Genomic DNA, 13,755 nt, shown 5'->3' with positions numbered 1-13,755 from the left:
TGGTGTTTAGATGTTTAGTAAATCACACTACTTCAAAAGAAGTATTTAATCTTCATTAGAAGATGAAAAAAATTAAATGAAAATGAATTTCTTTCAAGCTAGACTATAGAACTACAAGGTGTTTCTATAACCTATACAACACTGACATCAAAGTCAAAGGTGAATCAAGTAATGCACAGATTATTTTACCATTATTATAACAAGCTAAATTATAAAAAACATTTTACAAAATAAAACACTAAAAAGAAAAACCATAAAAGAAAATAAAACTACATATAAAATCAGGTAGTTCAATGAAAATAAAAGTTTCAGAAAAAAGTATAATTGTCATTAGAAATCAATACTAAACTCTATGGACTACAGACTAGAATGACCTAAACATAATAAGAAGGTAGCAAATGGGAAGTAGTTAGGTAATGCCTCTAAGAATTAAACCCTGTCACTACTATACAGACTAAAAATCAGTTTTTTATTAATATCTATCTGAAAATTACAAAAATTAATGATGGTAGCTGAGGAAATCAAAGTTCCATTTAGCATAGAACTGATCCTTATAAAGTTTACCAACACATGAGCTTTATATAGTGCTTTTGTTTTGTTTTGGTTTGGTTTTGGTTTTTGGGCCACACCAGGCGGCACTCAGAGGTTACTCCTGGCTATCTGCTCAGAAATAGCTTCTGGCAGGCACGGGGGACCTATGGGATGCCAGGATTCAAACCAACCTAACCACCTTAGGTCCTGGATCAGCTGCTTGCAAGGCAAACATCACTGTGCTATCTCTCCAGCCCCTATCTAGTGTTTTTAAAGTAGAGACCAATCGAAAGAAACTTCAATCCTGGCATTAGTAAATTTAAGAAATCTATAGGCTTACATTGGTGACAACTTAATTAAAGAGGTAAGGACCTATGCAAAAAACCTACAAAACACTGTTTCAAGAAATAAAAGAGGACACAAGGAAATGAAACTATATACCCTGTTCATTGATTGAGAGTATCAACATTATTAAAATGGCAATATTCCCCCAAAGCATTGAACAGGTTTAATGCAATCCCTCTAAGAATACCCATATTTTTCAAAGTGAATCAAACAAAACTGAAATTCATACAGTGGTCCTCAAACTATGGCCCGCAGGCCACATATTGTATTTGTATCTGTTTTGTTTCTTCAATTATGCAGTGTGCATAAGAATTCATTCATAAGTTTTGTTTTTACTATAGTTAGACCCTCCAATGGTCTGAGGGACAGTGAACTGGACCCCTGTTTAAAAAGTTTGAGGACCCCTGATTTAGAAGAACAAATGCCCAAAGCAACCCTTAGGAAAAAGAAATGGGAGGCATCACTTTTCCCAACTTTAAATTGTATTACTAAGCAATAGTCATCAAAACAGCAAGGTACCAGAATAAAGACAGATCTTCAGATAAATGGAATAGTCTTGAGTATTTAGAAAATAAATCAGTCAATCTGTGATAAAGGGGCAAAAAAAAAAACAACAACACAAAATGGAGCAAGGAAAGCCTCTTCAACAAGTAGTGTTGGGACAACTGGTCAACCATATGCAAAACAGGAAAAACTCAAGACATCTATCTAACATCATGCACAAAGGTCAAATCAAATGGATTAAAGACTATGATTTTAGAACTGAAACGTAAGTAAAACACTCTATGACATTGAAACTAAAGTGTTGACTATATTAAATTGAGAGATGCTTCTGCACCTCCAAGTAAACAGTAACTAGGATGCAGATGCCACCCACAGAATAGGAGAAACTATTCACCCAAAATCCATCTGATAAAGGGCTAACATCCAAGATATACAAGGTACTGACAGAACTTAACAAGAAAAAAAAAATACATCTAGCCCTACCAAAAATGGGGAAGAAATGAACATTTTTTCAAAGAAAAAATGCAGATGGTCGAAAAGCACATGAAAAAATGCTCCACATCACTAATCATCAGGGAGATGCAAATCAAAACAACAATGAGGTATCCTCTCACAACACAGAGACTGGCACACATCACAAAGAACAAGAACAACCAGTGCTGGTGAGGATGCTGGGAGAAAGGAACATTCATCACTGCTGGTGGAAAGCCACCTGATCCAACCTTTCTGGAAAATAATATGGATATTCCTCAAAAAGCTGGAAATTGAGCTCCCATATGATCCAGCTATACCACTCCTAGGGATATAACCTAGGAACACAAAAACACAATACAAAAATGCCCTCTATACTTCTATGTTTATCGCAACACTATTCACAATAGCCAGAATCTGTAAATAACCCAGGCGACCAACAACAGATGCACGATTAACAAAACTGTGTTTTGTGATTTGCCTACACATTGATAGAAACGGAGACTATTATGTCAGTGAAATGAGCCAGAGGGAGATGGAGAGGGAGAGACATAGAATAGTCTCACTCATATGTGGGATATAAGAAAAATAAAAGACAGTACGGCAATAATATCCAAAGACAACAGAGCTGAACACCGAGAGGACCAGCTCATGGCAAAAAGCCTGCTACAGAAAGCGGTAAGTGCAGTTAGAGCAATAACCACAATGACAACTACCATAACAATGGTAGTGTGGAAGAGAGGCAGGTCCAGGAACTGGGGTGGGAGAAGGAAATAGGGGGACATTGTGATGAGATCTCACTGGTGAAGGGTTGTGTACATTCTAAGACTGAAACACAAGTATAAAATTTTCTGTAAACATGATGATTAAATAAAAATTTTAAAAATGTATGTAACCTGTTTGGATTTACATATGTAAAACAAAATAAAAAAAGGAAAAAAATTAAAAAGAAATATAGACTTTTTATTTGGTTCAGTTAGGTACCGCTTTAAGTTTTTTCTTTTGGGGAAGTGGGTGATGCAGTCACACCAAATGGCACACACTATAGACTACTGCCAGCAGTCAATTTAGGGGAGTAATGCTCTGTATACAACCCAGAGCTCCACGTGTAAAATGTGCTCAGCCCACTGACATTTCATTCCCTCAGGCCACATTTTTTAAAGGATCCTCAAAATAAAGGACAACGACAACAAAATAAGGGGAAGACATGAATGGGAGTTCATGCTAGGGAGTTGGTATTACAAGATTAACTTATCTGGAGTATATTCTCAGCCAAGAGATGAGATTACATGGAGCAAAATTTTATTTTTTTCTTTTGGGACTTTTTGTTGTTGCTTCTTGTTGTCATTACTTTTTAGGCCACACCTAGCAATGCTCAGGGTTTCCTGGCTCCTGTTTGAGCTCAGGGGACCATATGTGGTGCTGCAAAACAACCCCAGGTTAACTGCATGCAAGGCAAGCATCTTACTATACTATCTCTATACCTATACTATCTCTCAGACCCATGATAAAATGTATGTATCTCTGCTTAACTGAAAATAAAGAACTAAAAAGATATGAAAAGTAGGTCTGAGAAAATTCTCTTGGAACACAGAAACAAACATACCGTTCCACCATAGCTGTCTCAAGAAGATTAAGTCTATGCCTACCGTTAACACGTTCTCTTCCATTATTAATGTACAACTTCCTTACACACCTGCCTCCAACAAATTAGTAGCAGTATTTTCCACAGCTCAAGCAACAAGCCATTACTATACCCAAACCCCGAATTCCTTCACCCTTCTACTGCATACAAATGCATTAAAAACTGGCACAAGGGAGGGGCTGGCGCTATATAGCACAGCGGCAGAGCGTCTGCCTTGCACACATCTGCCCAGGACGGATGGAACGGGAAGGTTCGAATCCCGGCATCCCATATGGTCCCCAGAGCCTGCCAGGAGCGATTTCTGAGGTCAGAGCCAGGAGGAACCCCTGAAAGCTGCCGGGTGTGACCCCAAAACAAACCAAAACAAAACAATAAAATCCCACCTGAAATTTGGGGGCCAGAGAGATAGCATGAAGGTAGTTCGAATCCCGACATCCCAAATGATCCCCCGAGACTGCCAGGAGCGATTTCTGTGCGCAGAGCCAGGAGGAACCCCTTAATGCAGCTAGGTGTGATTCCCCCCTCCCCTCAAAAAAGGAAGCAAACAAAAAAGGTACAAGGGAGCCCAAGTCCATAAAAGCAAACAGGGAAGTCTTTGGACAGCTTTGGGAGAGGGTGTGTGTGCAAACCTACAAAATCTCGAGCAAGGGGCCTGAACCCCTGAAGTTAATGCAGAGTGGTGGTGGGGGGGGGCGGGCTGCCCTGGAAGAGCTCAAAATCTCGGGGTGACCCAAACGCAGACGGGAGGCCGAACCCTAGGCCTCGCCCTCCCGTACTGTGCAGGCCAAAGGCCTTGTTCGCCAGCCAGTGGCTGGATGAACTCTTACCTCTCCACGAGCTCCCTCGCAAGAGCGGCGCTGGAGTGCGCCCGCCGCCGCCGCTCCGAGGAGCGAGGGGCCGAGGCGCCTGACTCTCTGGGTCCCCGCGCCCGGCCGGCCAGGAGGAGCCCCGGGGGTGGCTGAGAAGTGGAACGCCGACCCGCTGCCTCGGCGTGGAAGGAATAAGAAATCGAGCAGAGACTTCCGGTGGCGATTCAAAAATAATAATGAAAACACTCCCAGGCCGCTAGAACACTAAGCCCCAAAAGGCCGCCGGAAGTCGGGGGTTGGCTCGCTTCCTCGGTGGCTCAAAGCAACTTCCGGCCGACAGGTTAGACGTCACCGCGAAGGCACCGCCCCTTTAGGCCACGCCCCTCCTGGAAAGGAGGGTGCTATGACTGGTCTAAAAGTCAGCGTGCAGGCACCGCCCCTCTAGGCCACGCCCCCTCTGAGTGGGACGCTGACTGGTCCAGCCTAAAGCCCTCTCCCGGACTAGGAACTGGGAATTAGCCCCCGAGCGGTGGCTCGAGCGGTAAGGCGTCTGCCTTGCCAGCGCTAGTCTAGGACGGGACGGATCGCGGTTCTATTCCCCCTTTCCCGAGTCTCATATGGTTTCCCCCCAAGCACAGGATAGATTTCTGACCGCATAGGGAGGAGGAACCCATGAGTGTCACTGGGTGAGGCACAAACACCCACCCTCCCCCGCAAAAAAAAGAAGACTTGCTTCAAGGACTGGAGTGATAGATAGCACAGCAGTAGGGGATTTGCCTTGCACACTGCCAACCTGGGACGAACCTGGGTTCAGGGGGAGGGAGGGAGGGAGGGAGGGAGGGAGGGAGGGAGGGAGGGAAGGAGGAACCAGGAGCCATTTAGCACCAATATTCCCAATCAAAAGACTCAGGAGTATTTTTCTTCTTTATGACACAATTTATTGCATAAATTTGGTGTAGAAATTAACCGCAATTTTTTAGGGTTGTTTTTATTCATTGTCTCAGTGGAGCAGCTGAGAAGATAATGGTAAATGGTTGGTTTTGGGGTTTTTTTTGTTTCTGTTTTGTTTTATATTCCTCAGTTTTCTGGGCCACGGTCTATTTTCATTGAGAAAACGAAAAGCACAATGATGTTTTTTATAGGTGCAAAAACCACAAGTCTTTTAATTACTTTTGACCAATTTGTTTTGTTGTTGCTAATGCTCCAGTGAATTGCATTAACTATAGAAGTCACTGGAGATGATTCATGAGTCAAAGTAAAAAAAACTTCTTATAATGTTAAAACAATGTGAACCTTTGTTTGGTCTTAATGTCAAGGTAGCGTTAATTAATTTTTTTTTTTTACAAAACTAAGAAATAGGAAAACTTATCAAAATTGCTGATAAAAATTAGAACAAAGATACAGTATTTTGATCTTGCCTGGAAACAGTAAATTAAAATATAAGAATGATATGGCAAAGTGAACATTAAGCATTTTGGATGACATGCAAGGCTATTTTAGACACAGCAGCAAGTGCCTCTGAACAAGTGGGTTTGATGTAACGCTCTGGCAGCAAAAATCCATATTTGCCTTTATCTCGAAGTTCAATTGTAAATGAATATTTGATGCCCAAGTCGTAGGCCCAGTCATCAGAACCTCCTGGAGCTAGATCTACAAAAAGAAAAAAAAAAAGTAGTGTTTAAGAAGAAATGTATTAGGTTAACTAACAAAATGAGTTTTTTCCCCTAAAAAAAAAAAAAATTATGAGCCAGAGAGACAGTTTAAGCCTCTGAACACTCAAATGTGCCCTAAAAAAATAAAATCTAAAGTTTTCCTTTTCATGATTATAAAATAATCTAAGATTCTGGTAGAAAATAGAGAAGAAAGGAAAACAGGCTAAGAAAGAAAATAAAAAGTACCTTTAAATCTACCAAGAGTGAATAATCACCATTTACTTTTTAGTGCCATTTTTCATGGCATCTATTCACATATTAAACTTTTCTATATAATCTTAACTTTTTGTTTTGTTTTGTTTTGGAGCCACACCTGGCGATACTCAGGGGTTACTCCTGGCTCTCTGCTCATAAATCACTCCTGGCAGGCAGGGGGAACCATATGGGATGCTGGGATTCCAACCACCATTGGTCCTGGGTCAGCGCTTGCAAGGCAAATGTGCTACCACTGTGCTATCTCTCCAGCCCCTATAATCTTAACTTTTATAGAATCATTATTTACATGTTATTTTACATTTCTCAACATAACCTTTATGACAAACTTTTACAAAATAAACTTAAATTTTTAATCTCATTTTTATTTACATCAGAATTTCATGGGAAAGTTAAACTATTAAAAGTTTACATGTACTTATTTAAAGACACTTCTATTTTTTTTTTTCAAATTATTTGGGGGGGGGGTTGGGTCACATCCGGCAGCGCTCAGGGGTTCCTCCTGGCTCTACGCTCAGAAATCTCTCCTGGCAGGCTTGGGGGACCATATGGGATGCCAGGATTCGAACCAATGACCTTCTGCATGAAAAGCAAACACCCTACCTCCATGCTATCTCTCCGGCTCCCTCAAATTCTTAATTAATATAAAATAATATAAAATATTTTATAATGCAGTGCTCAGGGATCACTCTGGGCTAGGGGGATGATGGTGTGGGGATAGGAAGAAGGTATGGATGTTGAACACAGGTTAGTCATGTATAAGGCAAGCAGTCTACAAGCCCTACTTCCATTCCAGTCTTGTGAACATCTTTATTTATACCTGCTCGGTTCTTTGTACTTCTTTCATGGAAGAAAATTTGCTTAAATCCTTTACAATTGTTGATATCAGAGATTGGCAGTTTTATGCTGTAATGAACTAGCTATAAATAATTGTTTAGGTTTTATGGAACATGTATGTGCATGTACTAATTTGGTTTGTGAAAATGCTCATAAACAATATGCAAATGTATAGTTGTGTTCAAATAAACCATGACATTAAAATATTAATTTTATATAATTTTCATGTCACAACATTCTTCATCTGTTGATTATTTTAGTCATTTACAAGTGGTTGTAATGGGGAAAATCCCATTATGTACCTATAGACCAGGGGTGGCGAACAAGTTTGACACAAAGAGCCAAAATTTTAAACTGTGAGAGTCAGAGAGCCACACCACGCAGTGACCTGCCAAAACAGACAAACACTCACACAAAACCATATACTTTGAACAATAATTTGTTAAACACATATTGCATTTTGCCATTTTGAGTGAGGGTAAAAATCCTGTTCGCCACCCCTGCTATAGACTAAAGAGCTAATAGAAGACATAATTGAATTGACCTGCAGGCTGTGTTTGGCAGGTGCATAAAAACATGTCTATATTGTTTTGTTTGTTTGTTTTACAAAATAAAAGGGAAAAGCATTGTCTATCATTTTAGTGTGGGTACAAAGGAATTCTTTAATAGATAACTTCCAGAAAATCATGTTCAATAATTATTAGGGTTGGAATGTATCTCAATATTAGAGTACTTACCTTGCTTGTGTGAAGCCCTTGAATTCTAACCCTGACACGACAAAAGGGCATAAACAAAAAGCCCCAGAGATTATTAATTATAATACTCTGGCACAAGCCATCACGATTTAATGTAAAAGGTGCTGTCAAGATTGTGTATCTTTAAACTTGAACTACTTTACATGGTAGCCCTTGACATCTTACACGTCTCTTTGACACTTTATGATCTTTCTGTTAAAGTCACTAGTGCCATATCAAGACTATATTCCTGTTAGATGACAATGAGTGTAATTATAATTATGGCTGCTTCTTAATATGTACATTTACTAATATAGATTTGTTCAGTGCTATCACAGCTATTATTCTTATATTTCTGATTGCTTTAATACAATTGTTTTTACAAAGGCCTGTTTCAACATTTAGAAAAATTAAACCCGCACAGATTTCTTGACTAATGCAATGTTTTACAATATCTTAACAAGAAATACTTACATAAACCTTCTGAACCAGTGCCATGTGTATATCTGGTATTTTTATTAGTCTTCTGAATAGCATGGACTGCCTCACTGGCCATCAGAGACTTAAATCAATAGAATATAGAATTTTGTTAGCATGCAACTTAGAAACAGGACAAATGGGAATTTTTTTAAAAAGAAAGAATACATTAATTAAATCAAATTCTATTGATGAGTGTTCAGGAAATATTCAATAGCAAAAAGCTTCTGCCCTGTAAGTGGGAGGCTACAATTTCAATCCCTGGTGCTGCCTATACATACCAAGTGCATGGCTTTGCTGTTTGGGACCCCAGAAATGAATGAGAAGTATACACTTTGCACACTGCACCCACGTATGTGTGATCACTCAATGAAAGTTTGCAGCCCCAGAGAGTACTACAACTAAAGACATGTGTGGGCTGCAAACAACCACAATGTGCATGAGCATCACCAAAAGTTGAATTTTTTCCTGGCCAACAGTGTGGCCAAGTGTGTGATGATTCTAACTAGGTAAATATGAAACACCATTCATCACAACAGCAGTAATACATTGAAATAAATGGAAGAAAAACTATTCATGAAGAAACTGAAAGTAGAATAGTGGTGAGTCAGGGAAAGAGAATGTTAGATAAATCAGGTTTCTCAAATGTGGAATCTCAGAAAATTCCAAAGTGGTCATAGGTGAAAAATTACATAATTTTATTATTTTTTAAGCCATAACAGAAGACTAAAGGACCAACCTGTAGGACAGAAAAGAAAAATGGTAAGAAGGGGAATATATTTGGGAAAGGGCTGGGAAATGTTGGGTTAAAGGATACAACTTTCCAGTAAGAGTCTGAATAAATTTTGAGCACTGATATATATTATGTTGATTAGTTAAGAAGAAGCTGCTTTATGTGATTGAAAATTCCTTAGACAGTACATGGCTAATCAATTCTAATGATATAAAGTGATGGATGTATTAACATTATGGAAATTATTTCAAATATATATGTATCAAGAGATCATGAAGTGTGCTTTAAAATTAAGTAATATTATGTATCTTTATAACACAACAAACTTGAACAAGTTGTACAAATGTAAAATATATATTCATCTCAAATATAAATTAAGAAGACTAATTCAACTTCTAAAAGTGTTTTGCTTATATTAATCACAATTAGGTGGCTTTGAACATAGACTATTAGGTCCGGGGCATAGCTCAGCAGTATAGCACTTTCTTTGCATGTGAGGCCAAGGGTTTAATTTCTGGCACAATAATACAATAATCTGGTCTAAAAGACTAAAATTTTGCCTTAATTTAGTTTTTTTTTTGTTTTTTGTTTTGTTTTGTTTTGTTTTGTTTTGTGGTTTTTGGGTCACACCCGGCAGTGCTCAGGGATTATTCCTGGCTCTAGGCTCAGAAATTGTTCCTGGCAGGCACGGGGGACCATATGGGACGCCGGGATTCGAACTGATGACCTCCTGCATGAAAGGCAAACGCCTTACCTCCATGCTATCTCTCCGGCCCTTAATTTAGTTTTTAACTTTATTTTTTAGCATTAGTTTTGCAACACCTAGTATTGTTTAGGGTCTATTCCTGGCTCTGTTCTCAAGAGTGACCCCTTGGGATGCTGGTGGAGGAGAAACATGAGCAAATTCAGGGATCAAATAAGAGTCAATAACATGCACAGAAGGTACCTTACTCCTGTTCTATCTTTCTGACCCATTAATTTAAAGGTAAAAGAATTCTCACATATCTTTCTTGAGAATTCATTTATAATCAAACAAGGTGTAACTATATTTTAGATAAGATTGGATTCATTCAAAGTGGTTTTATTTTCAAAGACAATGTGGGCTAATACATTGACTAGGACCAGACTTGAAATCTATCTTGTCTTCAATCTGCCTAATGCATGCATGATTCCTTTCTTATATTTCCACAAAATCCCAAATATTTATTAACTAAAAATATTGTTCTCCATTGGTGGAAGGAGGTTGACACTGGTGGTGAAATTGGCCCTGATACCCAACTATGAAAGACTTTTTAAATGACAGTGGTTTCAATTAAATTAAATTAAAAAATATTGTTTTCCTAGTGTAGAGCAGAATAATAGCCAAGCCCCTATTCCACTACATCTGGTTCCAGCTTATTCAAATTTTCTGAAGTGGAAACTAAAATCATAGTGTTCACAGCCACTTGGGTTGTATAAACCCAAGAAATATCTATGGACACCATGTGATCATTCCTTTGTTTCCCTCAAAAATTGCTTAAGATACAACTTCATTCACCTGTTTTCTGATAGCACTATCCTCCTTTCTGCACTCCCTACATATATTTCCTTAGTGGAATGCCCCCTCCTCAGCTCTGGTTTTTCTCATTTCCTTGTCTGCCTATAGAAACCCTACTTTTAAACATCTAAATAAAATTTTATCTGTTTCCTGATACACTTTATTATATTTCTTCCTTACAGTATGCACATTCTGCTTTATATATTATTATATAATAATTTTATTTCTAATTTTAAATTTAGATTACAATTTAAAACTTATTTATTTATTTATTTAAAAAACTTAATTGATTGATTGGTTTCTGGGCCACACCCAGTGGCACTCAAGGATTACTCCTGGCTATACACTCAGAAATTGCCTTGGCAGGCTGAGGGACCATATGGGATGTCAGAATCGAAAAGGGTCTCTCCCAGGTCAGCCACTTGCAAGGCAAACACTCTACTGCTGTGCTATCTCTTGGGCCCCACAATTTAAATTTTATTATAAATCTCTCAAGCACAGAGATGTTGGCCTTTCACTAATAAGTAATTTCTTCCAAATAAACTAAGACTAGTCTTTGCTAACATCAATGTTAGCAGCCCAGTCTATCAATTGGTAGTTAGATATTTTGGTAGTTAGCGTACTTAGTGTACAGTTATTGCTTGAGCTTCCTAACCACATTATATTCTCTTAAAGGGCAGGGTTTTACCAAATGCTTCTTTCAATATCTATAAAACATAGCATTTTGTATTCTCAACAATGTTTGTAATATCAACAATCCAATATAAGACAATATCTAATACTGCCCAAGTCTGATAACCATATTCTAAGCTATTAGAGTTCTAAAACTTATGGTAAAGTCTTCCTAAATAATTTTCCTTGAGTATATATTATTAGAGAAAAAGAAAATTATTTGTAAGTATTATTATGCTCCAAATAAACTCTTCAGAAAATAAACTTATATTTGTCTTCTAAAAGTGCTCGCTCCATAATGTGGCCCCTTTTAGTTTATTTTGTTAAGAAAATCAAGACAAAAATAAGTGAGTAAAACTCATAAGAATACATAAGAATAGGACTTTGGGTAAGAATTGGCTAGTGCCATGGTACTTCCAGGGCATAGAACTCCTCTGTGGGTGAAAATTTGGCTAAATCTGTCTAACCTTATTCATCAGGTAATCTGCATATTTTATGATCCATACAGACATAGAATATTTAGGAGCAAAAAGTAGTAAGGAGAAAAGCAGACACTATGAGTCCTTTCTGAACTTCCTTCATCTACTACTATATTAAACAGAACTAAAACAAAATAATGAACCCCTGACTTAGGGTGAAGGAGATCATTACATAAAAATTCAAGTGCCAGAGCCCAGAACATGGCTCAAGTGGTCGAATACATATCTACAATGTATGAATGAGGCCTGAGTTTAGTCTCCCACACTGCATGCACCCCTTCCCCCAAAGTAGCTAGGTATGGCCTCTAAAATTCTCATACTAAATTGGTGAACAATGTCTGAGACTTGACTGTGGGGTAATATGTAGAAGTCTAATGACCACAAAGAAAATGCAATAACTCCAGAGAATCTTGTCTTTGTGTGGCCTCATGTGGCATTTTCTGCAAATCAGGTCCAGGTTAAACAGTCCCTTGTTTTTAAGAAGTTGTTTCTTAGGAAGTTCATTTGCATCTGAAGTTTATGTCCAAAGGTAAGGCAGCATAGAACTTTGTTTCTTACTCTAGAGAAACAAACTCCTGGAGAATTTTTTTGATGGTTTTTAATTCTTGAATTTGGATTTTCATTTCTAAAATACTAGTGTTAAAAATAATAAAGAGGCACTTACCAGTTCCTCGTGGTCTTTGCTCCTGCTCCTACTATAGGAATATGGAAACAATATTTTTTGGGAGTATGAGTGCATCGTGATATAAGCTTTTATGTGGTTGACTATTTCTTCCTCAAGAAATCAGCTACCTGCTTTCACTTCTGGTTCTGATCAGGGAAGGTCCACAGTATATTTATCTGCAGCCGGAGTCACTTGATGCTACCTGTCCTCTACAATGAAATAGATAGTGTAAAATTTATAAAGGGAAGTAGTAGATTGTGATTTCCTTGATGATGCTTGATTCTATCATTAAACATTTTTATGGTAAATGAGCTAGAATAGCACTGTAACAAATACATTTTTTGTTGGGTTTGTTTTTTGCATAAAAGATACAAGGTCACTCATAATGCTATTTATTCAGTACTTCTGATGTGATAATAGTATAATGTCAACCATTAGAAATAAAAGATCCATTTGGGGACAGAGGATCACATACACAGAGACAAGCATTTTTCATGGCACAGGGGGTGGGAAATGATTTAGAACATGTACAATATAAAGCTAGAAGTACAATCCAAAGCTACCAACCCCCAATCCTATGGTTTCAACTAGTGATAGAGTATTGCCTATGTTCTTCAAATATACCATCTTTTAAACCTTAGACTTATAAACAAGAAACACTGAATGGCTGACCAAGAGCTGGTTATATTATGATTTGTAATTCATCCAGGCAATCTGACAGAACTGTCTGAGGAGACTGGCAGTATTACTATGGAGTTATAAGGCTAATTAGCCTTTATTGTATAACACATGAGAAATAACATTGCTCGCATGAACAAAAGAAAGCAAGCCAATGAAATGTGTACTAAAGAATACATTTTTGATGTCTGTTGAGATGTCTGTTTCTTTTGAAAAAGGTCAAATCTTATATAGTCACATAAAAAAGATACTCCCTAAAACTGGTATAAGCTAGCCCTCTGTACAGCTTTGAAAACTAGCAGCAAAGCAAAGAAATAACACAGAGGTAAAGCTTTTTTTTTTTTTTTTTTTGTTTGGTTTGTGGGTCACACCTGGCAGTGCTCAGGGGTTATTCGCTGGTCCCAAGCTCAGAAATCGCTCCTGGCAGGCTCGGGGGACCATATGGGATGATGGGATCTGACCACCATCCTTCTGCATGGTGTAAAGCTCTTATCTTGCACATAACTGATCTGGTTCTATTCTGATACCACATAAGCTGTCCCTAAGGCACTACCAGGAGTGAACCCTTGATTGAAGAGCCAGAAGTCAACTGTAAGCGGGGCAGGGCATGACTATCCCCCAAAACAAAAACAAACAAGAAAATCAGCCAAGCCTATAGATTTGTGAGAAAATAAAAGATATTTTCTTTAGTCCATTGTATAATTTTTTGATAAT

The 13,755-nt window shown here is 38.1% G+C and overlaps 1 protein-coding gene and 1 non-coding gene across 2 annotated transcripts in view; both read right to left on the bottom strand.

The window, feature by feature from the left end:
* Positions 1-5,556: 5,556 nt before the first annotated feature.
* The window catches only part of CPB2 (carboxypeptidase B2), a 65,111-nt gene continuing 56,912 nt past the window's right edge, over positions 5,557-13,755 (bottom strand). Inside the window, 4 exon segments of the mRNA XM_049778899.1 lie at positions 5,557-5,955; positions 8,276-8,363; positions 12,364-12,523; positions 12,525-12,570. Coding sequence (XP_049634856.1) covers positions 5,771-5,955; positions 8,276-8,363; positions 12,364-12,523; positions 12,525-12,570 — 479 coding nt within the window. The 3' untranslated portion in view covers positions 5,557-5,770.
* Positions 13,085-13,208, bottom strand: LOC126017238 (small nucleolar RNA SNORA19). Its single transcript, XR_007498872.1, has one exon. It is a non-coding gene; the product is annotated as a small nucleolar RNA SNORA19 (small nucleolar RNA).

Source organism: Suncus etruscus, chromosome 8 (genome assembly GCF_024139225.1).
Source record: "Suncus etruscus isolate mSunEtr1 chromosome 8, mSunEtr1.pri.cur, whole genome shotgun sequence".
NCBI lineage: Eukaryota > Metazoa > Chordata > Mammalia > Eulipotyphla > Soricidae > Suncus > Suncus etruscus.
This window is presented reverse-complemented; position numbering and strand designations above follow the sequence as displayed.